Source organism: Mytilus galloprovincialis, chromosome 10, assembly GCF_965363235.1.
Source record: "Mytilus galloprovincialis chromosome 10, xbMytGall1.hap1.1, whole genome shotgun sequence".
NCBI classification, from domain to species: Eukaryota; Metazoa; Mollusca; class Bivalvia; order Mytilida; family Mytilidae; genus Mytilus; species Mytilus galloprovincialis.
The window spans coordinates 66,371,528-66,399,293 of record NC_134847.1 but is presented as its reverse complement, the minus strand read 5'-3'; the positions used below and the strand labels follow the sequence as shown (position 1 = coordinate 66,399,293).

Below are 27,766 nucleotides of genomic sequence, written 5' to 3'. Positions count from 1 at the left end.
ATTGCAGGAAGGATACGAAGGAAAGAAGGGAAAGAGTTGATTATGGGCACTTTTAAGCAATATCACAAGGAAACACTTAATATCGAACGACAATACATAATGAATAAGTCTGTAGAAATGATAGTTAACAATAACGACAACCAAGCTCTTGCTAAAGAACTTGACAAACTCCAAACAGATACTCTGAAAAAGGAAGAAATGAAACGAATTACAAGAAATGTAACATCCAAAAAAAATGCACAATTTGATTTGCATTGTCGTAAATGTTTTATGTTTATATGCAAAGGAAATTTTCTACGGACATTACTTGAATGTCATCGTGTTGTTATTGACATTGAATTAATGGATAGGATCAAAACAAAACCTTTAAAAAAGAAAGCCAGGTTCTTTGATGGTCTTGTGAAGAAATACAAAGTGGAAGGTCCATGTTGCCACGACTGGGGAGTTATTCTAGCCAAAGATGATGTGAACATGTTATGTCTTTCACAAGATGATATCAAAGTTTACAACACAACAGAAAATAAATATGAAAAAAACTTCCGCAAATGGATAGAATTTCCCTTTGAGGTCGATGAAATGACAGAGGAAGAATTTCTGAACTATAAAAAATCGGTAAAATTTAATCCAGACTACGGAAAACTTTTCATGGTGTAGTTATTATGATTTTGAACTTACACAAAAATGTGGAAACAAATCAATATTATCGAAACAAATATAAAGCCGTGTTGAAGGCCGTACTTTAACCTATAATGGTTTACTTTTTAAATTGTTATTTGTATGGAGAGTTGTCTCATTGGCACTCACACCACATCTTCCTATATCTATAAACATTTTATTGGTCATGAGTGAGACGGCAGTCATACCTGTATGTAATATGAATATTGTTTCATTTTCAGTTTATCTGACCAAATAAATGAAAACTGGGCAGACAAAACGTGTTGAAGAACTGTTCTAAGATTATTTTTTTTTAAATACGTATTCTCTTCAAAATTAAGCTCTTCCGGTGGTAAAGTACGTCTGAAATATGAAGGATATTAAAATGTTGGTCTGTCACCTTCATTTCGTGAAACATCAATTGTTAAAGTGAAAGTAAGGTCAGTTGTGTGTACATTTTGACATGATATTTTATTGATACACGAATTGATGTTGCCGGCACGTATAATCCGTCTTGTATATAATACATCATAGATAATTTTTACAATCACCACCACAAATTGTTTGTCAGATACGACATTTCTATGTCTCAACTCACTCACGACAAGTTTTCGTAGTCTTTTTAAATTCCGTTTTAATTTGTAAAAGAGGGACGAAGATACCAGAGGGACAGTCACACTCAGAAATCGAAAATAAAGTGGCAACGCCATGGCTACAAATGAAAAAGACAAACAGACAAACAATATTACACATGACACAACATAGAAAACTAACAGAAAAACAACACGAACCCCACCAAAAACTAGGGGTTAACAGATCGTGTCCAATTCCCGAATATTCATATTTTAATTTGTTAATTCTTATGATGGAAGAGTCGTATAAAGATTATGTGACTCCCTCGGTTTCTGTTGGCCACCTTGATTTGTCTCCTCTGAATCAATTTACGAGGTTCAAACATTTGTAAACTAGTGTAGCATTGGTATATTAAAAAGACTTATTGCTATGTGATTGTTTATTTTACAATGGCCAGAGATACATGTATATGGGAGGTTTGAGATTTCACAAAACATAATTAACCCCGACGCTTTTTGCGCCTATCCCTAGGCAGGAAACTCTGACCTTTATTAGTCTTGTATGTTTTGTTTTATTTCATTTCATTGATATCTTTTGGAGTTTAGTAAAACGTCAATTTTTACTGACCATCACACAGTTTTGATTTGAGGACCCATTCGTTGCCTTGGACTGTTTTTATTTTCTTTGGTCGAGTTGTTGTCTCATTGATACATTCCCCATTTCCATTCTCAATTTAACCTGGTACCTTTAATAACTAGTAGCATGCCGTAATGTTCTTTTGTATTGTTAAATTTTGTATTTCTCTGTCCTGAATGTTCTTCAATTTATTTTTATTGTAGTCCTGTCATGTAATGTTGTCATTTTTAACAATGCCATAACAACGGGGGATTTGGCTAGCCACACACACAGGTTCAACCCATTATTTCTTCTTAAAATGTCCTGTACCAAGTCAGGAAAATAGAAATTGTTATCTTATAGTTCGTTTCTGTTTGTGTTGCATTGTTGTTTGGTTTTTTTTATTGCGCTTTTGTGTTTCTGTTTTTTTGCTGTTTTCTTCTTATATTTGATGTGTTTCCCTCAGTTTAAGTTTGTAATCCGGATTTGTTTTCTGTCAATCGATGTATCACTTTCGAACAGTAGTATACTACTGTTGCCTTTATTTATTATCACTTTGTATTAAATTTAATTACATTCAAGAACGTAGACAACAGTGCATGTCATATTGAACGAATGTATATTTGTCAATATGTCTGTAATTTCTGATGATATTTGTTTTCACTTATAATATACAATGTATTAAGAATTAGTCACTAAATATTACTGTAGAGAAAACGAACACAAATATAAACTATAAAATTGATACACTTTTCTCTTTGAAGAAATGAAAATGTCCATCGATGGCATAAAATCGTGCATACATTTCCACGATCCATTGAATAAAACTAAGCAACCTACCGAAATAAAGAGCAGTACTAAATTTTGAGGACGTTGGCAAACAAAAGAGTAAGACCGATGAATCAACACTGCACACTCTGTCTGAATTGAGCATAGCTTTTCGATCTTGCATTCAGAAGCCTATTCAAAATTTACGATTTGCAAAAAGCACAAAATTTTCTGGCTCCCTTTAGCATACTTATCCTCTTTTCAATACAAATGTATTGTCGACCAAGTAGACAAGCCTCACCGATATGGTTTATATTTGCAAAAATTATCATTTGAAATGTTTAACTGCAATCCAGGAGAAGTACATACGTTTGAAGAAATCACTATACACGAATCCGTTATCGAATAAAACAACATGTAACACATGATAATCTATGAATGAATAGTTAAATTGCAAAAAGATAAAAACAGCATTAAAACAAAAATAATAAATCGAATTAAACGTTAGAATCCTGAAACTGTATTTAAAGATGTGAGAATTAAAGAGATTCGAAAGGTACCAGAGAAACTTTTAAACACATAAGTCGAAAATAAAATGACAATGCCATGGCTATAAACGAAAAAGACAAACAATAAGTATTTTTGCAACGCTATGGTCAATGAAATTTATCTTTGATGAGAAATACATAGTAGTCTTGGAGAAGAAAATAAATCCGATCTATGTTATGTTAGAGCATGACTTATACTTACTAACATTTTCTTAGTTTCCAAAAAATATAAAACAGAACTGATTATATGTATTGTTATACAGCTATGAACATTTTGTTTGTCTATATCATTGGTGGGGTTCGTGTTGTTTAGTCTATAGTTTTTCTATGTTGCGTTTTGTGTAGCGTTGTTAAACGTTCGGTAGTTGTTCTTTCTTTGCAATGGCGTTTAGTTAATTTTCGAATATTGAGTTTTAAAGTTCCTTTTGAGTATATATAGTCTGTCTTTCTGTTACCCTTTCAGCATTTTTAGTCAGAAGAAACTTTCCGAAATTCTCCGGTTGAAATTTGAATGACGCATTCCAATACCAATAACAAAATGTGAGTTCGACAATAATAAAAAATAACACATATTATTTCCATTTACCAAATTAACGCCATCTCTTTTTCAATAGATTCCGTCAAATTTGAAACAAAGTAGTAGGTTAAGGTCCTTTAATGGCCTCCTTTTTAAGTCTAAATATTAAATTGGAATTAAATGACCAATATAACAACGAATAATAGGTAATACGTTGACTAGATAGGAAATAAGTCTTTTTGTTGCAAATTTACGTTCCAGCGTTTGTTCATGACGTCGCAAATAGTTCTTATTTTGATTTTCCACTAAAAACAATGAAAATGGGCAAATTACCATTGAATATTTTGACAAAGAGCGCCTCCGTCGACAAAAAAGATCTTTGACAATAATGTTTGTAATGACATTTTACATGTCTGACTTGAATCTTTAGGTTGTCGACGGCTGCACTCTATGTTTCCTGATCTTAAATTTGCCTGAAATCCTGCCGATTTTGTCAAATTTCGCCAAAAGCCTTATTTCCACCTACCTGAGATGTGAAAATCAACGCTGTAGAATAAAACTATGACAAAAAATGTTTTCTAGAACTTTCTCTTATGTCTTTAAGTCAACATAAACATTTAGTAATGAACTTTATAATTGGGGCCAAATATGACCCTTACCGAATTTACTCCTTTCCACTAGTTCATTAATCATTCAAATGTAAAATAGGGTTGAGAAGTTTGTCGTGAAGGGGACTTGTAAACATTTTCCATATGAATTGTTGCCTTCAATTTTCACCATAAACTATTCAATTTGTGTGTCACGGTACTTTTCTATCCCAAATTCATGTATTTGGTTTTGATGTTAAATTTGTTATTCTCATCGGATTTTGTCTAATGCTTAGTCCGTTTCTGTGTGTGTTACATTTTAATGTTATGTCGTTGTTCTCCTCTTATATTTAATGCGTTTTCTTCAGTTTTGGTTTGTTACCCAGATTTTGTTTTTTTGATTTACGAGTTTGAACAGCGGTAAACTACTGTCGCCTTTATTTAACAGACCCTATTCATTTTTTTATCAAAAGTTAATTCGATAACAAAACAAATAGGATATCTGTTAGTTTTCATAGTTATATCTAACAGCGATACATATTAATAATGTTGGGCGTGATTTATGTGAGTTTAACTTTCATGTACAATATACAATGTATTTAAGGCAGTTTGAATATAATTATGAGATGCATTAACATAATCGTGGAAGTGACATTATCCTCTTACTATCCATATTAGATGACAAGCACGTGTTAAATTTTTAACCAAGTTTCTGCTTTGGGACAATTTTGTTAGGCATCATAACCTTCTGTTTATCAATTAAAAAATACCGATACAAAACCAATTGTGGATACATAAACATACACTTTAGGCCATGCAAATTCCATATACATACACTTTAAATACGGATTTATTGTGTTATAAAAATTTGCTGTTACAAAATGATAGAAATTACTATAAATTAACGAATGCAAAGCTCTGATTCCTTTCACGGATTTGGCTATACTTTTTGGACCTTTTGGATTATAGCTTTTCATCTTTTATATAAGCTTTGGATTTCAAATATTTTGGCCACGAGCATCACTGAAGAGACATATATTGTCGAAATGCGCATCTGGTGCAAGAAAACTAGTACCGTTAATTTTATTACTACCACTGGGTCGATGCCTCTGCTGGTGGACTATTAGTCCCCGAGGATATCGCCAGCCCAGTAGCCAGTACTTCGTTATTGGCATGAAAATACAGATTTATTGTGTTATAAAAATTTGCTGTTACAAAATGATAGAAATAATTATAAATTAAGGAATATATCTCCTTCATGCAAAGCTCTGATTCCTTTCACGGATTTGGCTATACTTTTTGGACCTTCTGGATTATAGCTCTTCATCTTTTATATAAGCTTTGGATTTCAAATATTTTGGCCACGAGCATCACTGAAGAGACATGTACTGTCGAATTGCGCATCTGGTGCAAGAAAATTGGTACCGTTAATTTTATTACTACCACTGGGTCGATGCCTCTGCTGGTGAACTATTAGTCCCCGAGGGTATCACCAGCCCAGTAGCTAGTACTTCGGTACTGGCATGAAAATACGGATTTATTGTGTTATAAAAATTTGCTGTTACAAAATGATAGAAATTATTATAAATTAAGGATTGTATCTCCCTCATGCAAAGCTCTGATTCCTTTCACGGATTTGGCTATACTTTTTGGACCTTTTGGATTATAGCTTTTCATCTTTTATATAAGCTTTGAATTTCAAATATTTTGACCACGAGCATCACTGAAGAGACATGTATTGTCGAAATGCGCATCTGGTGCAAGAAAATTGGTACCGTTAATTTTATTAAGCAAAATAGACATTACAGATCTGAAAGCAAATATGCAAGATACAAAAAATACAGATTTGTTTGTGACAAACCATTTTACTAAAACAAATACTAAAAATTAAAACTTAGTTCAATATCGCGAAACGCTTTTATGAGGTTGAAAAATAGGACATTAAGTTAATTATATCATAAGTACAGCTGCTGAATTTTCAAATTAGACTACATACCAGCAATGGAAATAAAATATGACTTTAACAACCAATAGAACAAAGAGAACAACTGCAATATGTCTGACAGTACATACAGTTTTAGACAAACTTTCCCAATAATTTAGACCCAGCAGCAAAAAATATTTGATAGATATTTATATGCATAAAAATCGAAAAAAGGGGTAAGTAGAACCTAAATTTTAGCATCATTTTTTAAACGTTTTCATCCTTCACAGGACTTTCGAGATATTTTTATGTTTTTATGACTATACGATTCTCTACCCGATATGATTTATATATATATAACGTATATTGTAATGTATCTTTCGGATTCTCTGTAAATTAAAGGTATATGTACAAGATGTATGTTGCAGGAATATTTGATTTATATAAGATAAATATTAACTTACTACATCATTCATACAGCCCAAGTCATATGATATCGTAAAAGCAGAATTTAGACTCGCTTTAGAAAAACAGGACTGAAATGTAGTAATTATAGTTTAAAGTATGCATGAGTTATCAAATGTAAGTAGAAAACGTAAGTAATATTTAACAATGATTATATCAAAATCAGTTCAATGTTTAATACCAGATACACTTTTGTTCATAGATAGTTTTGTAAAGTTCGGAACTCGAACTCACAACCTCAGTGTTGACAGGCTAGATATACAGTATTTCGACTACTTAGAACATTCAGCCACATAGGCCCCGAAAAAAATCTGCTTGCAATGACTTGATTCACTAGTTCGATACAAAGCGCAAAACTAATTACAAAGAGACAACCCCCAAAAATACCTATCAAACAGTATTCGCAGTTACAGAAATAAAGTTCAAAGCAATATAATTTTGGATGAAAAGCTGGTCTAACAAATACTTATCCCCAATTGGAAAAATTACTATAATTAAAAGTCTTATAATTTCCAAGCTCAATCACCTATTTCAAACTTACCAAATCTTAATAATGGATTACTAAATCAATTCATAAAAAAATTATTTGATTTTATTTGGGATGGTAAACCAGACAAAATTAAAAGAGAAACAATTGCTCAAATATATGAACTGGGTGGACTTACAATACATCAAAGGATTAAATCTAACTTGGATAAGAAGAATAATCAAACAAACTAATAATAATTGTAAGTTACTAACTTGTGCTGAAAAAATTGAATTAAATGAGTTATTCTTGGTAGGTCCAAGAACACAAGTAAGAAATTCTTTTTGGCAGGAGGTTTTTAATGCTTGGACTGAACTACAAACCAAAGTAGTTATTAAAAACGAATATGATTTTATCACATGTAATCTTTGGAATTAACACATTACAAAAAAAAAATAATTTTGGATATTGTAGAATATATTCCTAGAGCTTTGACCATATAATAAATATATATGTAGTTCTTTGTCAATAAACACATTACAAAAAAAAAAAAAAAAAAAAAATTTGGATATTGTAGTATATATTCCTAGAGCTTTGACCATATAATAAATATTTATGGAACTTCAATTGTCTAATAACCATGATAATTATTCCTGGAACTTTTATAATAAAACAAATATTCTTTGAATCTTTTTATAATATAACAAATATTCCTAGAAATTTTATTACAAAACAAATATTCTTGTAACTTTTTATAATATAACAAATTTTTTCCTGGAACTTTTATCATATAACATATATTTCTGGAACTTTTATTATAATACAGGTATATAAAATATTGTCTATACCATTTATTCCAGAGAGCTTTTAGGATATAACAAAAGTTTAAAAGGGAACTTTCCTTATGTAATATTTTATCTATTGTGAAGGAAATTTTCTTATATCATTGGATAAAATATTACATAAGGTAGGTTCTCTATGGAACTTTTGGTATATGTTGAGAGTTCTTTGGAACACATATTATAGGGGGAACTTATATTCTGTCACATGCCAACGTATATGACAATTTGGTTAATTTTGCACTCTTATATAACATGTATAAGTGTGAAGTGTCTAATCATTCACAGTATATTTACTTTTTATATGATAAACCTATTTCAAATGGTTTTTCTTGCTTGTTTAGGCTTTTTATGACATGCATATCTGCTGATTATTTAAATAATAAATTCCTGATTTTTTAGTTCTTCTACTATTATCTAATTAACCTTTTTATAAATATATTTCGTTCACTACCACAAAATACTTACCTCTGATTTCGCACAAAGAGTTATATTGTTACACAGGGCTGGATCAGCAATGTGTTTACAGGTTTTGCAGCGAACTTCAAATAAATGAACGACAAATGAGGAGTTGTCAGAAAATGTATTCTTTATATTTACAAAGTCAACATTATCCCAATCGAAGGTATGCAATATACTTTGAGTGCAAAGAGTTGTGTACAAATCCTTTATATTATAGTATATATTCCATTCATTATTCAATTTTTCAAATATTAACAACTCAAACAATCTAACTGTTCTATTGATAGCTATTTGTTTACTGACTACGTGTTTTTCATGTATTTGTAAAAAACGCAGTTGGAAAATAAAGAGACAATGGTTAGCGTTATGTAAATTTAAATCACAAAAATATATTCGAATTTCCTACCTTGATTGTGCAGTTGACATAGTTCTTGTAATGTAATTTTTCTGATTTGAATTAATTGTGCATTTTAAATAGATAAAACAAAATCTGACATGATGCATATATATATTTATCTCTTCTGTTTTATTCCTTTTAATCCGTAAGTGTATACACAGACAGCTACTTCAAAGGCACAACACACATGTTAAGTTTCTCATAAATAGATGAATATCAGTCGGTCATCTTTTGTCCGTAGAACTCACCACATGTTCCACAAGTTTCGGGACAAAGCTCTCTTCCGATGCAATCTTTCTGGCAAATTGCAGGATCAGCATTATACAGTCTTGAACAAGCCACTGAATTTACATCGAAATCAGAGCAATAGTCTTCTAACAGATTATCGGCTTTTCGAACAACAATCTTGTCGTTGATTTTATCATCTACAGAACGATCTAGAATAATAAATTTTGACATTGTTACTTTCATTTTCAGTAAGATTTAATGTTACTGTGTCTGCACTGAAGGTACATTATTACAATTATTGCTTTTCCTAAATAATGCAGTTGATGAATAATGTATTATTTTTTTTTATTAATAAACTCATCATAGATACCAGGATTGAAACCACCAACATACTTAGGAAGTGGACTGTTGTTATCAAATAATTCGTTTCTATGTATGATTGCATTTGTTTTTGTTGCACTTCTGTATTTCTGTAATTCCTTTGTTTTCATCTTATTGTTGACGTGTTTCTCTCAGTTTTACTTGTTACCCGGCTTTGTTTTCTCTCAATCAATTTATAACTTCCGAACAGCGATATACTACTGTTTGCTTTTTTGATTATGATATAGTGCCTCTTTTGAAGATATTTCTGTCTATGATATCTATTATCTATGAGCGTGTTAACCTAAGACTTACCTTTGTAGTCGCAGTTTATCGGAGTAATTGACTGTGACTTATATATTATTTGATCAATGCCATAGATTAATTTACCTAATAGTAAATATTTATGAAATTTTTAATAGTTAATAGTGGCTACCTGCTTAAATTTAAATATAGTTGTGAATAATTTACTTTTCTGATAATGTGTACTGAAGACAAAAATAAGCTTTGCATAATGTAATGCAATTATTATTGACCATTGTTATATTATAGTTCGTTCCTGTTTGTGTTACATTTTAGTGTTGTGTTTCTGTTGTGTCGTAGTTCTTCTCTTATATTTTTCAGTTTTGGTTGGTAACCTATATTTGTTTTTTTCTCAATCGATTTATGAATTTCGAACAGCGAACAGCAGTATACTACTGTTGCCTTATTTATACATAAACAAAACAAAATACTCACCCACTACATCAGAAACTGGTTTATCAGCATCTGGGTCTTTATTGCACTGGTCTGTACCACAACACACACCATTAAATACTGTTACTGTATGACCATGATTCAGTGAGATACTACTGTTGCCACTGAACAACTTGTTGCAAATCTGTAATTCAAAAATGATTTACATAGTTTTTATGATAAATATTAAAACAAAGATATTTACTTGAATGAAATAACAGACTGTCTACCGCGAATTATTTTTTTCTCTTTTGTCCTTCGATTGTAAAATTATAAAAAGACCCGAGCCTAATTGATTTTTTTTAAATGAAGTGAAAGGGATATACAATCTAGGAACAAGCAACCAAATTACACAAAACTAAAAAAGATATTAATATATCTGGTTTTCATCATTAGAGTCTATATCCAATTTCCACATCGACCTGAATCTAGCAAAAACACAAAAGTATGATACAGAAACAATATCAGTACAAGGATACCTTGGTTTTTTTTATTAATGGTGTTTGAGTTAAATTAGGTTAACAATCGGCCTCATATTCAATACCCCACACTAACAACACTTTAACAGATTAAGGTTAATGTTAACACATCGTTCATAACAATATGAAAAAAAAACCACACTACAAATTTGTCTATGAAGACTCAACCTCACGATTAAAGACTGTATAATTAATATGCAAAGCTTTTAAATACTGAGAATGCAAGATTGTTTTTAAAAGTAACTCTTAATAACTAACATCACTCCCGAATACATTACTGAATGTTAGTATCTGTCTTACCTCTTTACTTGCACAGCCAGAAGAAAACAGATATTGCTGATCAATTGATAACCTTTTGGTGGCAATGCAAAGCTAAAAATACAATAGTGCAAACATCAGTTATACAAAGTCATAATGGTATTTTCACCAAAATGAATATAACATTTTTTCACCAAAAGTTAATACAATTTAAGTTTCTGTCCTTTAAGAAGTGTGGGTATGTTTGTTTGCTCGTTTGAAATATTTTTTTATTACGTAAATAAGGAGATCCGTGAATCGTATTGGAACTACACTTCACCAAAGACCAAAGAACAAGGTTTGTCATTTCAATTGATTGGTTTTATGATATTAAAACAACAGGGCGAAAAAAATCACATATGCAATATATATAAACTCTATGTTAAACAAATCCACATCCGTCGCGATCGGACTGCTTATAACAGGTAAAAACCAAGGTATTAGTCACATACGTTGTGTACAGAAAGAGCACAAAACTGGTCAATTAAAGGGAAAATGTTCGTGGTCATCATTAAGACTGATGTTCACATCATAATCAGTAACACCGATTTTTGATCATAATATAATTAAGAGTTACACATCTATCCGTAACAAACGACCCCAACTTAAGCAGTAAGATGCCTTGGTTCAATATGGTTTTTCATGCACCGCGGATTTCCTGACAGATATGTTAGCATTGAATATCGGATCCAACTATTCAATGAAAGGATAGCGTATATATATATTTGATCGTGAAGTTTAAGTGTATTAATATGAGTATTTCTTTTTGAAAGACCATGCATGAGGTCTTCCTCATAAAAATTCAAAAAGTATATAATTATAAACGAAAAAACCCTCATTGAAGTAGGTTTTGAAAGGAGCGCTGACGATCGGTTGTAAAACTCGTCCGCAAAATGTTACAAATATATTTTTAATTTAAGATAGAATATCAGTACTTGGTGATTTCCGTTGAAGATAACAAAATGTTTTGTTTTCGTTTCATAGTATAAATTTTCCTTCCTAAATCATGTTGTTTTCATAATAATTTCACCAATATTTCTTATCAGGTATATTTATATATTTAGGCGACATACTTCATTAGAATACAGCCCGAAAAACGGTGTCATAGGGTTCACCATTAATGTTGTCAATAGTAATCATATATTATCTTATATATAAACCCAATGAAATCAACTGAATGACTTATCAATTCAAGTTTATTCTTCTATATCAGAGTGACTGTTGTTCAGGGACACATCGTCTACAAGTCAAACGGTTCACCAGCAGTCGTGGGCACAACATCCAACATAAGATAAAAAAACAAACATCCATACCTCTGATTGTGGTTTACATTCAACTGTTGCATAGCACTCATTTTGGTGCAACACACTGTCACAAAAGAAACAGGCTAATGCTGAAATTATTTAAAACCGATTGAAATGTTTTCTTACACATTAAAACTAAGAATAGTATAATTTAGTCGCAAGACCATATAATTGTTCCAAAACTCAATGTATACTATTATATATATATATATATATATCTTTTTAAAATCATCAATACTGAATGTATGCTATTATATATTTTAACTTTGCGTTAATTCAGGGAGTTCCTATACCCGTTGGTTTCTTTTGACAGTAAGGGACGACATCAAAAGTTCAATGTTGGATAAAAAAAAAACTTAATTCAAATAGTTTGGGGGTTGGGGATCAAAATTGCTGCAAGTTCTGTTTAATTGGAATCGATTCTACATGCATCCTTATTAGTCAATTAATTTTTACCAAATTAAGTTATGGAGGGGTCAGGGGGTCAGTGAAAAACTATGTGAATTAAGTTTTTTTTATCCTACATTGAACTTTTGATGTCCTCCCTTAAATTGTCCTATATTAAAGAAAATCTTCCTGGTTTTTTAATAGGCAGTTTTTCTTTTTATTGAAATTGTATGCATTTTCAGTGTGCCATAAACAAATAAAAGATTAACATTTATGAGCAGCAAACCAAAATTAGATCTTATCTGTATATTCTACATTCTACTTTGACTAGGACAATCAAGCCAATACAAATGTAGTGATGTCGATATAGTGACTGAAAAATTAACGCATCAATTTTAGAGAACAAAAAAATGAGTAACCTCACAAGGGTCAATTTGAAATAACACTTTATCGCCTTACATTTTAGATAAGGTATCCAGAAATGAATTTGTAAACAGTAAACCAACTTGAATTGTGATTACTATGAAGAGGAGGAAAGATTCAGATAACATTATAAAATCAATACAGAAGTTACTTAAAACAAATCTGTAATTTTGATTAGTGTCAATATTGAAAAGCAATTCTATAATAGCATCTTTTGATTTAAACCTTTTCTAAATATTTCATACAAACAGATCATTGCAAGGTAATATAAAACCCATGCGTAAAATGTTTCAGAAATTCGCAATTGTTTTCTATCGTGCATCACAGTCAGGAATACAATTTTGCAAATCAAACATACTTACAGCAGGCACGACACGTTTCTTTACAGATTTGTGCCAGACAGGGATTTTGGCACATGTTGGTGTCAGCAGCAAGTAACATGCCACAGGCTGTTTTGTCAACATCATTACAATGTCCATGTACTTCGGGTGGAAGTAAAGCTAAATATAAAGAAACAGACACACGCAATTGTTATACTGGTTTTATGAATAATAACGTTAACATTACTAACTATACTTCTCTTGGGACGCATTTTGACAATACATGCTTCATTAGTGTTCAGTTTTAATTTGTTTGTCCAAAAGTAGCAAAAGGATTGAGCACAAGTTATAGCAATGAGGACAAAATATAAACCGAATCTTATAACAACATTGAAGAGATGATGAAGCTCACAAGGACAAAACGAAAAGCTAACATGGAAAGAAGGAAACGTTGATCGTTTCTGACGAATGTAAATCCAGAAAAGTGCTTCGGACACATGACTGTATCACGTGGTTTGTCTATCTAATTTTACAATTGCTGTACGAGAGTAAAGTCACAAACGACTATTTAACTCAAAAGAAACAAATACGATATTATGCAAAACTAACAGCATCAATAGTGTTTACATATACGAAGTATCTTTTTCCGAAATACCACTTAATAACATCAATTTTTTGAAAATAACTTTGTCTCATTGACAGATACTTTTAATTGTATGTCAACTTAATTTGACCCGGCATTGATGATTAAGATGCATGTTATAAACCTGTTCAGTATAAAGAAAAAAGTAAAATCACAAAAATATCGAACCCCGAGAAAAATTCAATCGGAAAGAATAATTTTCTAGAATCTGACGAACAAATTTCTTGAATAAACACAATTTAGGATTATGATGTGTCGTTATCCTTCTTGTAAACAACAAAACTATTACATCTATACAAACTACACATCAACATAACAAATGCACTATAAAACACCTGGTAAATAGTAAATATTGAATATTGAGAATGTCAATTGGGTTAAACTAAATTCCTACCTGTCCCTATTGCAAGAAACAATGCCAAGGTTTTTCTCATGATGGTCTTCGAGATTTATTATAATCTAAGATAGCACTACATATGAATTCATAATCATTCTGATATCAGTTAAATATATATTTAAATAGACATTTGACTGATGGTTGTCTTATATTAAAAAAGATGATTTTGATTATCAACTGTTCTTGAAATCAGATATAAGAAAAATATATTTAATACCAAAACCTTAAACCTTTAGTCTTAGTTGCATGATTTTTTTATTAGTTGTTAGTGGCTTTTAACTAGCTGTCAGATAACTGCGAGTACTCTCAGATCTATTCATTGTGTCTTTTTGTGTCGGGATGTATAAGTACCGGGTCACGTCCACTTGTATTTTTGTCCATCTGATGAGTTAAGCCTTTTTCAACTGATTTTTATAGTTCGTCCTTATGTTGTACTGTTATACCACTGTCCCAGGTTAGGGAGAGGGTTGGGATCCCGCTAACATGTTTAACCCCTCCACATTATTTATGTATGTGCCTGTCCCAAGTCAGGAGCCTGTAATTCAGTGGTTGTCGTTTGTTTATGTGTAACATATTTGTTTTTCGTTCTTTTTTTTTTTACATAAATAAGGCCGTTAGTTTTCTCGTTTGAATTGTTTTACATTGTCTTATCGGGGCCTTTTATAGCTGACTATGTGGTATGGGCTTTGCTTATTGTTGAAGGCCGTACGGTGACCTATAGTTGTTAACGTTTATGTCATTTTGGTCTTTTGTGGATAGTTGTCTCATTGGCAATCATACCACATCTTCTTTTTTTATACTTAAAAAGTAATTAGAAATGCTTCACCTCCTGGAAATTAAATAGTGAATAAAAATCGAAATATTCAGTTCAAAAAATATTTGGAAATTTTCAATTGTAAAAGTACAAAATAAAAAAAAACTAGTCCAATTTCAATAAATACTGGTTTTACACCTGTCTTTACGTTCAGATAAAAACAGAAAAGACATTACCATAGCAAACATTTATAAATTAATTTTTCATGCATATTTTTGTATAAAACGTCGCGTAGCTTTTTTAAATAAAAAATGTAATATCCTAGCAATGATAAATAATTATGTCTACTTATTCGAAGTGCATGCAATTTGTTGACACGATATCAACATAATTTAAAAGGACAACACATATTCATCTTCGATGAAAGTTCTATCTATCAAAATTCTCAAGGCTTATAACACTTTTACACATTTATGTTTCACTGATACATATATGACGTGGCTCTGTACTTTTACATCCAGTCATTGTGTTATTGTACTGTGGTAAATTTGTGTATTCTCGTCTTTAAATATTGCTAAAAGAGGGACGAAAGATACCAAAGGGACAGTCAAACTCATAAATCTAAAACAAACTGACAACGCCATGGCTAAAAATGAAAAAGACAAACAAACAACAGCACACACGACATAACAACGAAAACTAAAGAATAAACAACACGAACCCCACCAAAAAACTAGGGGTGATCTCAGGTGCTCCGGAAAGGTTAGCAGATCCTGCTCCACATGCGGCACCCGTCGTGTTGCTTATGTGATAACAAATCCGGTAGATAGTCTAATTCGGTAGGTCACATTCATGAAAGGGAAGGGGATTATGCATGGTCTAAATGCCATTTTGTGCATCTTTATTACATAATTGTTTGTTTTTAATAGTTATTAAGATTATAACACAATGTTGACTGCTGTAGCCCTATTGGTGACATTTTTACCTATTATGTCACACATCGTTGTCAATATAATGGAATTTGATGCGACTGTGATGCAAGTGAGACGTTTAGTTAGCTTTAAAACCAGGTTTAATCCACCATTTTTTTCTTACGAAATGCTTGTACCAAGTCAGGAATATGACAGTAGTTATGCATTCGTTTGATGTGTTTGACCTTTTGATTTCGCCATTTGATTAGGGACTTCCCTTTTTAAATTTTTCTCGGAATTCGATTTTTTTGTGATTTTACCTTGCACTGATTTTTTTTGCCAATTATATTCAAATGTTATAAAAAGGAGGGATTTCGCTATATTTATTACAGATACAAATATTTAAATGGGAAGTTTAGCTGTACCTTGAGAATTCGTATAACAAACAGGATGTCACATCCTAATACTGTTTGTGTTTGCTATACTATTTCCATAGTATAGCATATATATATATATGATCCCTGTTTTTAAAAGCAATAGAAAAACAATGTGATTCGATGAAAAACACTGAATTAAGGCCTTCGTTACTCGTTACTTGCGACAGGCACATAACAAATGTGACAGGGTTATTAAGTGATCAGGATTATAACACAATGTTGACTGATGTTACCTTATTTTGACATTTTCTCATTCATGCAAATGATTTAGTGTTTGAGAACGAAACCGTTTATTAAGAAATGGTTCTACAGCTAGAAGAAGTCAGAGAAAGATAACACAAATTTACTACTTTACCAAACTGTGTTTGATCTACAGCCTTCAGTATTTAAAGTACAAGTCCATCCATTACGAACATAAAGCAATCTCAATATTTCAAAATATGAATTACGAATCGAACGTTTATTCGTGTTTATATTCGTATTGTTTTATGATATTATTCTTTTTTGCATATGACATGGCCCTCTATATATTTTTTGTATACATCCCGTCAATAAGTTATTGTTCTATGATATTTTTTGTATTGCTATTTCATTTTTCCTTATATAATTTTTATATATGCCTTTTTGTGATTCTTTGATACATATGACGTGTATCTTTCATTTTCTTCGTAAGAACATGTCTATTCTGCAACAAGTCAAGAATATGACAGTTGTTGTCGATTCGTTTGATGTGTTTGAGATTTTGATTTTGCCATCTGATTAGGGACTTTCCTTTTTTTAATTTTCCTCCGAGTTCAGTATATTTGTGACTTTACTTTTTATTCAAGGATAACCATATAAACTAAATAAACGAATAGAAAATGGTAAGTGTGGTTAAATCATGATAATGTAGACATGATAATTTGTACCTGCAACACCCGTATTCAATTCAATAATGTGACCAGAGGTGACAATTTTAAGCATTTAGGTTGTTTAGCCCTTTATTTTTATACTCTAACAATTTTCAAACTGCTCTTCTTCATTTTATGCCTTTTGCTAAAGCTCTTCCGCCACTTTTTGTTATCGTCCTACAAATAAAGTTAGAACTCCCTTATACGGATTCAAACTTTGACGGACTTGGCTTCTCGAAATTCTATTTTCCCTTTTCTAAACTCTTCATTGTAGCGAGTTAGGTGAAGTTTATTTCAGAAATATCTTTCGAAGATTGGAGTTTAGTATCTGTCTAGTAGACAGTATTTTCGCATCCTTATGATTTAATTATACATTCCGTTTTTGAAGTTCTAGTTAAATTTTCAATTGATATAGAACTTAGGTTGGAGTCTCTCATGTTAAGGTGACCATTGGGGAATTTGACTGTTTTGTTTTAATATCAATGCTCATTAGCGTTTTTGAGTTTCAAACATATGATCTTTAAAATATTAATAAATCATTTTTGGATTGAATAGAAACCTGTCTCATATTACTTTTCCTAACAAAAAATACTTACTTTTTAAATAACCTGCAACTAGATTTTCTTACAATTTCACATTTACTTAAACAATGAAGAGAAAAATGCCTTCTGATAACAGGTTTCTCTATATTTATAAAAAAAAACACAGGAATATTATATATTATCTTTATAACTCTCATCTTCGATATTTTAACTAAAAAACTCCTGTCTTTTTTTTGGAAAATGTCTGGTCGATTGTTTTCTTACAATGCTTACTATACTTTGGCTGGCTTGTACACGTAATGATAACATTAAATTTCAATTTACAAATTTATTATCAATATTATCCGAGTTTGTAGATTTTAACCAATTGTCGGTCCTGTTGGCGATACCATCCCATTTGCATTACATACATTAGATTTACAACACTGCCCTCCAATCCTTATATTTCCACCAAGCTGTCTTCTACCCATTTTAACATCAACTATTCCACCGAAATAGGCATGACATATCTGAAATGAGAAACATCAAAAGGATACTATATTAATTGTAAGCATTCCAGATTTATTAAACATATCAATCCCAGTTTTTGGTGGGGTGAGTGTTGCTTAGTCTCATTTTAATATGTTGTGATTTGTGTACTATTGTTTGCCTGTTGGTCTTTTTTCTTTTTTGGTCATGGCGTTGTCTGTTTATTTTCGACTTAGGAGTTTGAATGTCCCTCTGGTATCTTTCGCCTCTCTTTTACCAAATACGTCTATGTGTTTGGAGTAATTCATTTTGTTTTGCTCTTATTTTCTTCTTAAACAGAAGGCATCATGTTTATAAGATGTACGAACAGTGTCTTAAGTTTAGAATGGAATTGGTTGAGAGGATGTTTTCTTTTCCTTTTCTCATAAGTTAAGCTTGTAAAAGTGTTGGTTATATAATAGTTTTTTGTCGAACAAAGCATTATACCTCAGATCTAACTTGTCATGTTTTCACTACTATGGTAATTTTGCTCGTTGTAACTTACAACCAAAATACACAATAGAAAAAAGTGGGGAAAATTGGATGCCTGACTTTATATTCAACCATTTGAAGAGTCTAGTGATATTGTTGATATTGTTGATGCAGATAGCTACCTTTCAACACCAATTTGATATATCTTTTGAAATTTAGAAAATTTCGAAAATGCCGTTAACTGATCATCAATGATTAGAATTTCAAGATATGACATAATTAATCATTTTGAAGTTCATACAACACAGGACCTATAGGAAGAAAATGAAAAATGACGTATTATCTGTTTGAGCAGCATGATTAGAAATTTTAAAAATTGGAAAAGAAGCCCTAGAGTAAAACATGATTATCATAAAACGTTAATAGAAAAAATAATCTACAACATAACAGCATTGCAACTGTTTTCTTCTTGATATTTGTTTCTATATGGATATATTGTCCTTAAATATACAATTCTTATTATGCTTAGAGTGAATCATAGTATAATCATTCGACATCGATGTGCACGCACAAAAAAAGCAAATATTTGTACCTACAACCTAAATTACTGTACTTACAAAATCATCCATACAGGCAAGTTCGTGTGCCAAGGTAAAATCGCTTCGCAATTTGTTACGAGAAAAACAGGACTGCAATTATAAAGTAATAAAATTGAGAATGAAAATGGGGTATGTGTCAAAAGAAAAAAAACTAAAAAAGAGTAATATCTATCAATATATAAAACAAATTATAAATTAAAACAATAAGAATTTTACGATGTTCATATCTCGTAGATTGATTAAGAAGATATAAATCATGTCAAAACCTGCTGTTCAGTTGTCTGTTGTTGTTCAGGAATGTTTCTCGATTCTCGTTTTCTTTTTATGTAGATCCAACCGTTGGCTGTCCTGCTTGAATTGTTTTATACTAGTTACTTTGAGGTCGTTTATAATTTGCTGTTCGGTGTGAACCAAAGGCTCTGTGTTGAAGGCCGTACTTAGACCTATAATTGTTAACTTTTTATACATTGCGACTCGGACGGAGAGTTGTCTCATTGGCATGCATACCACATCTTCTTATGTATACCAAACCAAAACTTTCAAATCATTTCAATGTATTTTTGTCGTTCAAGAGTCTTCCAAAATGATACAGCATGATTTCTAAATTAATCAAAAAGTATTATAAACAGTTTCTTATAAATCCAATATGAACACACAATTGTACAAATATATATCATTTCTTAATATGCTAGTTAACTGTCTATAATATTAATATTACAAGACGACTTGTGACATTTATATCAACAATAAGTAGATTCTTCTTTTTAAAGAAGTTTTGTAGGTTCTTAGACTCATGTCAACAGGGAATAATCATATAATGAAAAAAAAGTTTTCAAATATGAATTAAAACACACGAAGAACTTAATAAAGGGATATAAAATCCATAGCAAAACAGCCTATGAAAAACATTGTTCAACAAAAGTAAAAAAAAAAAAAAAAAAAAAAAGGAAAAACACTGACCTGTGATTTCTTACAAATTGTTATGTTATTACATTGGGCTGGATCATCAACTTCTGGACACGTTTTGCAGCGAACTAAAATGTTCAATACAAACATAATTATATAATGCATTGGACATTCAAACATCAGATCATACCATTAATTAAAAGATGAAGTCTGAATATGACTAAAGATGAATGTTAAATTCATATAGAAACACGTGGGTTTTTTTTTTAAACAAATAATACGTAAGCTGCATTATAACAATGAGTTTGATTTTTTGCATGCTTTTTCGTACATGGTTAGAGGTTTTGTAAAGTGTAACATGCTTACAAGAACCAAAACTCTTATAAAGGATAATTACGTTGCAAGGTATAAATTTTTCATTAAAATTTGCAATATGATATAAATTAATGTATTATATTCTTTGAAAAACATCAAATGTTAAGAATCTTATGAATTTGACTAGCGTTATTAAGGGTCCGCAGAAGTTTACAGATGTTCAAATCTTAAGATCCACTATAAAGATATAGATCGAAGTGCAAAAAGAAAAATTGGGGGAATCGTATAAACTAAAAAATAATGAAAAAAATAAATAAATAACCAACTCACCACATGTACCACATGTTTCTGGACATATCTTTCTACCGATACAGTCTTTCTTACAAATGGCAGGATCTTGTTTATGAAGTATACCACAAGCAATATTGTTACGGTCAAAATCTTCACATGTATCTGGGTCACTATTGGCATCTTCTTGGACAACATGGTCTAGTTCATCATCAGCATCAACTTAAATTAAACAATCATCATATATACCGCAAGGTCTTGGTCGTTTACCAGATTCATCTATGATAGAAAAAGGCTGATTTCCAAAAATCTGAATAGGTTTTCATTTAAAATGAATAAATGCAGATGTAAGGTAACTTGCATACGCTAATGAAATACAATATCATGAATCAAAACAAAACAAAACAAAACAAAACAAAAAAGGGGCAACATTTAGACATCAAAACAACAACTACCAAATTCTAATTTGTCTCGTTTCTAGATAAGTAGTGAATGATTAAAAAAAAAGTAGGCTACATTTGCTACATATAATCTGCTTACTGCTTACAACGATAGACTCTGGCAAGGCTCACTGACCATTACTATGTGGGAATACGTAGTTTTTGTGATTACTGAAGCCCCTGTCTGGTATCTCAATCAGGTTAGTACAATGTCAGAATTACATAATTCATCCATCTGCTCACTATTTAGTGTGTGTGTTCCCTGTTTCTAGTAATTTGGTAGATTGGAACTTTTAGTATTACACTTTAACGTTACCTTTATATGGGTACAGTGGCGGCGGCGTACCATTTACTGTATTTGTCAGTCTATTTAGCTGTCCACAGGGATTGTAATGCAGAAAATGGTATTCCATTGTAATATGTCATAATACTTTAATTCCATATGTTATGTGTACATTTCCATATGTGATGTTAACAAAAAATTGTACAAAAATAATACTTTATTAATTCCGTGGGTCCGAAGCATTTTTAAAATTAAACTCCATCGAGAGTGCGCAAACTTTAACATTTAAAAGTCAACGGTGTTTAAAAACGTATACATGTTGAGAACTATCTGACCAAAAAGGACAGTTTTATACACTTACATTCTGTATCAGATGATGTAAAGTTACCATCGGGATCATGCACGTTACACAGATCTGTAGCGCAACATCCACCGTGTAATGTGTAAGCACGTTTCCCCGTTGTACCACCGTAGTTAAATAGTGTCGCACAAACCTGTAAAATATTATTGCGTGTTACAACTTTAGCATTTGATCATGGAGAAAAGGGCGATAATACACTTTCAAATTCAAGTAAAGGTCCTAACATACAAGTGTTTTAGTCTCTAGTCGATAGTTGACCCCTTTGCAATCATACAATATCTTCTTATTTGTATATCAAGCATTAAAAGAAAACTTAAACACAGTGATTCTTTTGACAAATACGAAAAAAAACAAACATTTAGATACATGATAATTTTTATAGTGAAAAACAGATTTTCCAAGAAGACCAAGTTTAATTCGACTGTGTTGATGCAACTTCGTCCCCGATGGTGTCCCAGAGATGTTGAACTATTGGAAACCATAAGGTTTTTTCTACTCACAGAAATAGATTGTCTTTGCCGTATTTGTCACAACTTTTCGGAATTTTCGTCACTGATGAGTATTATTATGATGAAACGCGCGTCTGGCATACAAAATTATAAGCCTAGTATCTTTGATATGTTTTTCCAATAGCAATTCAGCCGTAGAGTTGAAAAAAAGACAAAGAAGTAGTTGTCTTTTCATCACTCAAATATAAAATGATTAACTATAAGCAACCATTTTGACAGTAGAAAATGAAAATAAGAAAAGATCTTCCAGCATTTAAAGGATCTGAATATTGAATAATGATAAGTAATAAGCAGCCATTTGGTTCAGGGATGTCAAAATAAACGCAAAAACTTCAATTACTTTGGTTATCACGGGCCAATAATTTTGAATATACATATCTTCTCTTACCCTATATCATCTTTTAGATGCAATATTAGTTGGAGAATAAATCCGAACGAGTTCAGCATATTTGTCAGCTAAAATCCAAAATTAGAGCACTAGCAGGAAATCTGATTTTGTTGGCAAATTGGGCTGCCTAACATTTCCCGAACCTCTTTAACCACTAGACTAATAATATTAAAATTGATTTTCGAACAGCTTTATATATTCTTACCGCTTTGTTAACACACCCAGAAGAAAAGACTGGCTGAAGTTGGGTGTTAAATCTCTGGGTTGCAATGCATATCTGAAGGAAAGAATAACTGACATTTAGAAGGTATATGTTAGTGTATGAAGCAATGAAATAGACAAAACGTATTTTCAGATTTCCTGTTAACATTTAAAGATTTTATTAACTCATGTGTGTTGGTTTCGTTTAGTCCGTTCTTGTTTTGTTTTTTTGGGTGTTTTTTTTTCGGACAATGGGAAATTTCTAAAAGCTTGTTATTAACAGTATTTTAATAATATTATAAATACATTTAAGATTAATTGAGAGTGTGTGTAATATTTGAATTGATGAATTTAAACTGCCTTTCAAAAGTCATAAAGCCTAGCAAATAACGTTTTTTATCGTTTCAAAAACAACCACGATAGCCATTCCAGTCTGATCGCATATTACGAAGCTTATCCCCATATCACTATCAATAAGAAATGGAAGAGATGAGGATTTGTTTTTATATATAAAATCTATGAACGGTCGGCACTGATTTGAAGTAGTGTCTCCTTCGTGACAGTCTTGAAAATTAAAACTCAATATTGAATAAAAGACGCTGCTATGTTTAGTGTTTGGTACATGTTGGCTGTCACTGTGCACAACATAGAACCCTATTGGGGGGGGGGGACCAGAGAACTTTTTTGTTGGAAACACGGTCAAACATCCAAACATACTTTCCACACTGATCTGTGTCCACATTTGTTTTTGTTTTATAATAATATATTTAATATCAGGTGAGATCTGTTAGTTTGGGTGTTGGGTAGTTGGAGGGGAGAAGTAACGTCATATATACACCACATGAGATACTACAGAATTAAAAATCTTAAATGACTTTTCCTTATGAAATTATAAAACCTGGGAGCAGTATATCTAACATTATATATGTTCCTGATAAAACTAAAGAGTAGAAATGTACATTAGCAAATTTATAAATAAAATTTAAGAAAAAGTTTAAGCTCTTTATTCTGTATATGTGACAGAGATTTTTTACAACGTACTCTAGCCTAATTATTTAGTAATATCTGACATAGCTTATCTTTACACTACATCGGATGTACGTACAACCTTTGGAGATAAACTGATTTTACAATATCATGTCATATAGCAACTACGATAATGAACTTCGGCATGAAAAAGACAGAATAATCAATAAGAAAATGCAATACGAAATTGTCTAAAATTTTCACACTGTGTTGAAGACCCATTAGTGGTTTTCTGCTCTATGGTAGGGTTGTTGTCTCGATACATTCCCCATTACCATTCTCAATTTTTATATTCATTTTTAAAAAAACTTAAAAAAAAAAACAAAAAAACAAAAACTGAAATGGTAGATACCTCTGTAGTTGAACTGCATTGGACTTTGATACTGCAGTCTTCTGGTTTGGCAACACTATCACAGTGGTAACACATTAATGCTAAGAGAAATAAACACATAAAGCGGATGAATGTTACTTGTTTTTTTTTTACTTGTTTTTTTGTTTTAAAAGTACAAAAAAGTATAGAAAAGTGTAGTTGGTCTTTAAGTTAAATGATATGAAATGCACCTATTAAGAGATTAATTACTAAATGGTGAGAAAACTTGTATTTTCATACCGTTGCTAACTATTTCTGATGTATTAAAATGTTGTACTTTTTTTTCTTTTGGTTATTGAGTTGTCTGTCTTTCCTAAAGTTAGTGTATGATTTTTCCCTTGGTATCAACTATCAACCCATTATTTTTTTGCGGGGAGGGGGATTAACTTCATTCCTTGATATTTATTATGTTTACTACACAAACGCATAATTTTGTAAAACAAACTAAATTATATTACTGTACGTGCAGCTAAATGTGTAGTCGTATATTTTAATCCGATGAAGTATTAATAATCTTACGACAGAATCCACATGTGTCTTTACAGAGATCTGCCAAACACGGATTGTCGCACATTTTAGGGTCTGCAGTTTTGAATACTCCACATGCTGTTTGATCTACATCTTGGCAGTAATTCTGTGCATTTCCTCCTAGGAACACTAAGTCGAGATTAAATATACAACATATATAGATAAAGATGCATAATAGGCAACTAAAATGACGCCCCCTTTTTGGTATCTTGAAGTAAATATCGTTACACATAAATAAATATAAAGTGCATCACGTCTCTAAATATATTTTTTTTTCGAGATGATAGTATATCCCTGTCACTATGCTTCCTATATTGTAATGTCGTGTATGAGGTTAGACATTGAAAATTAAAAGCTCGGGGTGTGACATGCTAACTAAAAAAAATGGTTCTTTTTCCGATGGTCTGACGATTTTTCAAAACTAACTTTCTACTCATACTGAATACTGGACAGGTGTGTTTTTGATAGTGGGTTTTACTGTTTAAAAACGACAAAAACCAAAGAGAAATATTTATTTGCACATAAAACTTGCTTTCCCGCTGTAAATTTTCGTAGGATTTGGATGGTAGTAAACTTTGTTGTCGTTGCATTGTTCGATATTTGTGTGATTTGTAGTTTGGTGATTTCTGGAATTCCGATTAAACCAACAAAGGAGTAGGTCCAGTAAGAACCCTTTTTGGCCCCAAAATATAGCAGTTTTACAAAATTGTTAAAATGTAAACTTTTAAATATATATTGGAAAGTAGAATGCTTCTGCTACATAAATATTGGTTGTTTTGGCAATACAATGCACATATATCGAGTACTAGCACCATTAAGTCACGCTAAATTACTGAAATCTTCACAATTCTATCATTTTAGCTAAATTTTAGACGGTCTTCGTGTAAAACGATAGTGGCCGCATTCGTGTTCATCCTTAATATTGAAATGTAAGTTGTTTTTTATGATAATACATAACATATATAAAGATTTTGGATGAACACGGATGCGGCCACTTTCATTTTTGACAAAAACTATCTAAAAAAGTGAATCGGATCGTTTTCAATGACTAAATCAGTTAAAATCTTTCACATAAACTAATTGATTCAAATGAAATAGACACTTAAGTGTTTAGAAAGAGGTCAAATTCATTCGTCAGATGAACTTGAAATTTGGGGCCAAAATTGATCCTTACCGGACCTACTCCTTTATCAAAGCCTATGTTATCAAGGTTAGGTCCTACCCCATACAGTAGATAGAATTAATGTGCATTATGAATATTGGTATATAAATCAGAAATCATAATTTTGTATACTCGAAATTATTTACCTTATAAGCTATGAATACAATGAGGGACAGTATTTTACAAAATAGTCAAGATTCTATGTCTACATGTTTTATTGCAATTATAATTTGTTAAATCTTGTTTACACCGATGATGTAAAGCTTAAGGTAATAAAGTATATATAAACTATATTTCACTCAGTCAGTGCACCTTTAATTTGCGAGCTTCATTACTCGTATAGTACTGAGTCTGTACAGTTATGTGTTCTGGCACTTGCAATGTCTTGCATGCTTAGGCCTACATGTAGATTAGATATTACCGATTGGAAGTTACAGTTTATATTATTACGGAAGTAGTCAGTCAGTACACATTATCTTCCTCGTTAATACAAATGTATTATATGCCTTTGATATTATTGAAACAACCACATTGTTTTAGACGGGATATAAATAATGTCCTGAAATATGTGAACAACAAATAACAAAATATAATGCAAATCAAAATAGTGAATCAAGAAAATTCCTTACCGGTCCCAAATAAAATTACTAATCCTAAAATGTTTTCCATTATAAAAGTGGTTTGTTCCAGATATTACTGATCATGAACCTTGGCTCAGATATGATAAGCCTACATGTACCTAGAATGATATCTGGCCTTTCTCTTTATCACGATTAGACAGTGCCAGCTTAAATGAAATGAATGACAATAAAGCAAATAAATAATGTACAGTTTAACATTAAATACATAGTAGAGGGAAAACTAATGACGCAAGAACAATCAAAAATATGCTGTTCTGAAGTAAAAGACTGCATAATAAAAAGGATTTTGACCCTTTGAAATTGAAATTTATGAAAATCAATCAAGTGCCATTCTTCGCGTGGGCAGACGTACACGTAAGTCGGTCATGTATCAGAATTTATAATCCGGGAGTTTGTCTTATGATATTTTGCTTTAGGGCTCCAAACTTTCACATTCAATCCAGCTCACTGCCTTGACATGGATTATCATTGATATGGCCTGACTATATGAATTAACTGTTAACAAAACTTTGATTTCGAGTTATTAAGGATTTTCTTCCCCAGAAACATATTAGCTTAGTTGTATTTGGCGAAACCTTTCGGAATTTTGGGTGCTCAATTGCCCCATCATGGGTTTGAATAATGCATAACTGCAAAATGACTTAATCATTTTGTGATTTTTTTACTGACATTTAGTTATTCTAAACCGGTAAACAAAAATCTTATCTATTAAAGGACTTGTTTTACAGATTTGTAATATAATGTGGATAAGCTTATATATATTGTGACTTAGCATAAAACTTTTCACAAATTTTGTTTATAAGTATTTGATATTTTATTACGTGACAGGTATTTTATACTAATTCACTTTGAATAACTGATCTTTCGATTTAAAGTCTTCACACTTTA

The 27,766-nt window shown here is 31.3% G+C and overlaps 3 protein-coding genes across 3 annotated transcripts in view; 1 reads left to right on the top strand and 2 right to left on the bottom strand.

Moving 5' to 3' along the window:
- The window catches only part of LOC143048158 (interferon-induced helicase C domain-containing protein 1-like), a 28,777-nt gene extending 27,827 nt beyond the window's left edge, over positions 1–950 (top strand). The window contains exon 15 of the mRNA XM_076221660.1: positions 8–950. Coding sequence (XP_076077775.1) covers positions 8–654 — 647 coding nt within the window. The 3' untranslated portion in view covers positions 655–950. The remainder of the gene's footprint in view (positions 1–7) is intronic.
- A 5,098-nt stretch (positions 951–6,048) lies between these two features.
- LOC143049557 (uncharacterized) lies at positions 6,049–14,478 on the bottom strand. Its single transcript, XM_076223160.1, has 9 exons — positions 14,386–14,478; positions 13,391–13,528; positions 12,228–12,307; positions 10,918–10,989; positions 10,142–10,283; positions 9,064–9,252; positions 8,425–8,498; positions 6,651–6,722; positions 6,049–6,072 (listed from the first exon to the last, which is right to left on the bottom strand). Exons 1-9 carry the CDS (start codon positions 14,423–14,425, stop codon positions 6,049–6,051), a joined length of 831 nt encoding a protein of 276 aa, XP_076079275.1. The 5' UTR covers positions 14,426–14,478.
- Positions 14,479–18,235: 3,757 nt separating this feature from the next.
- LOC143048157 (uncharacterized) lies at positions 18,236–27,023 on the bottom strand. Its single transcript, XM_076221659.1, has 9 exons — positions 26,867–27,023; positions 25,067–25,204; positions 24,530–24,609; positions 23,156–23,227; positions 22,054–22,186; positions 21,012–21,191; positions 20,421–20,494; positions 19,479–19,550; positions 18,236–18,431 (listed from the first exon to the last, which is right to left on the bottom strand). The coding sequence occupies exons 1-9, from the start codon at positions 26,904–26,906 to the stop codon at positions 18,282–18,284; spliced, it is 939 nt and encodes a 312-aa protein (XP_076077774.1). The 5' UTR covers positions 26,907–27,023; the 3' UTR covers positions 18,236–18,281.
- Between the last annotated feature and the right edge of the window lie 743 nt (positions 27,024–27,766).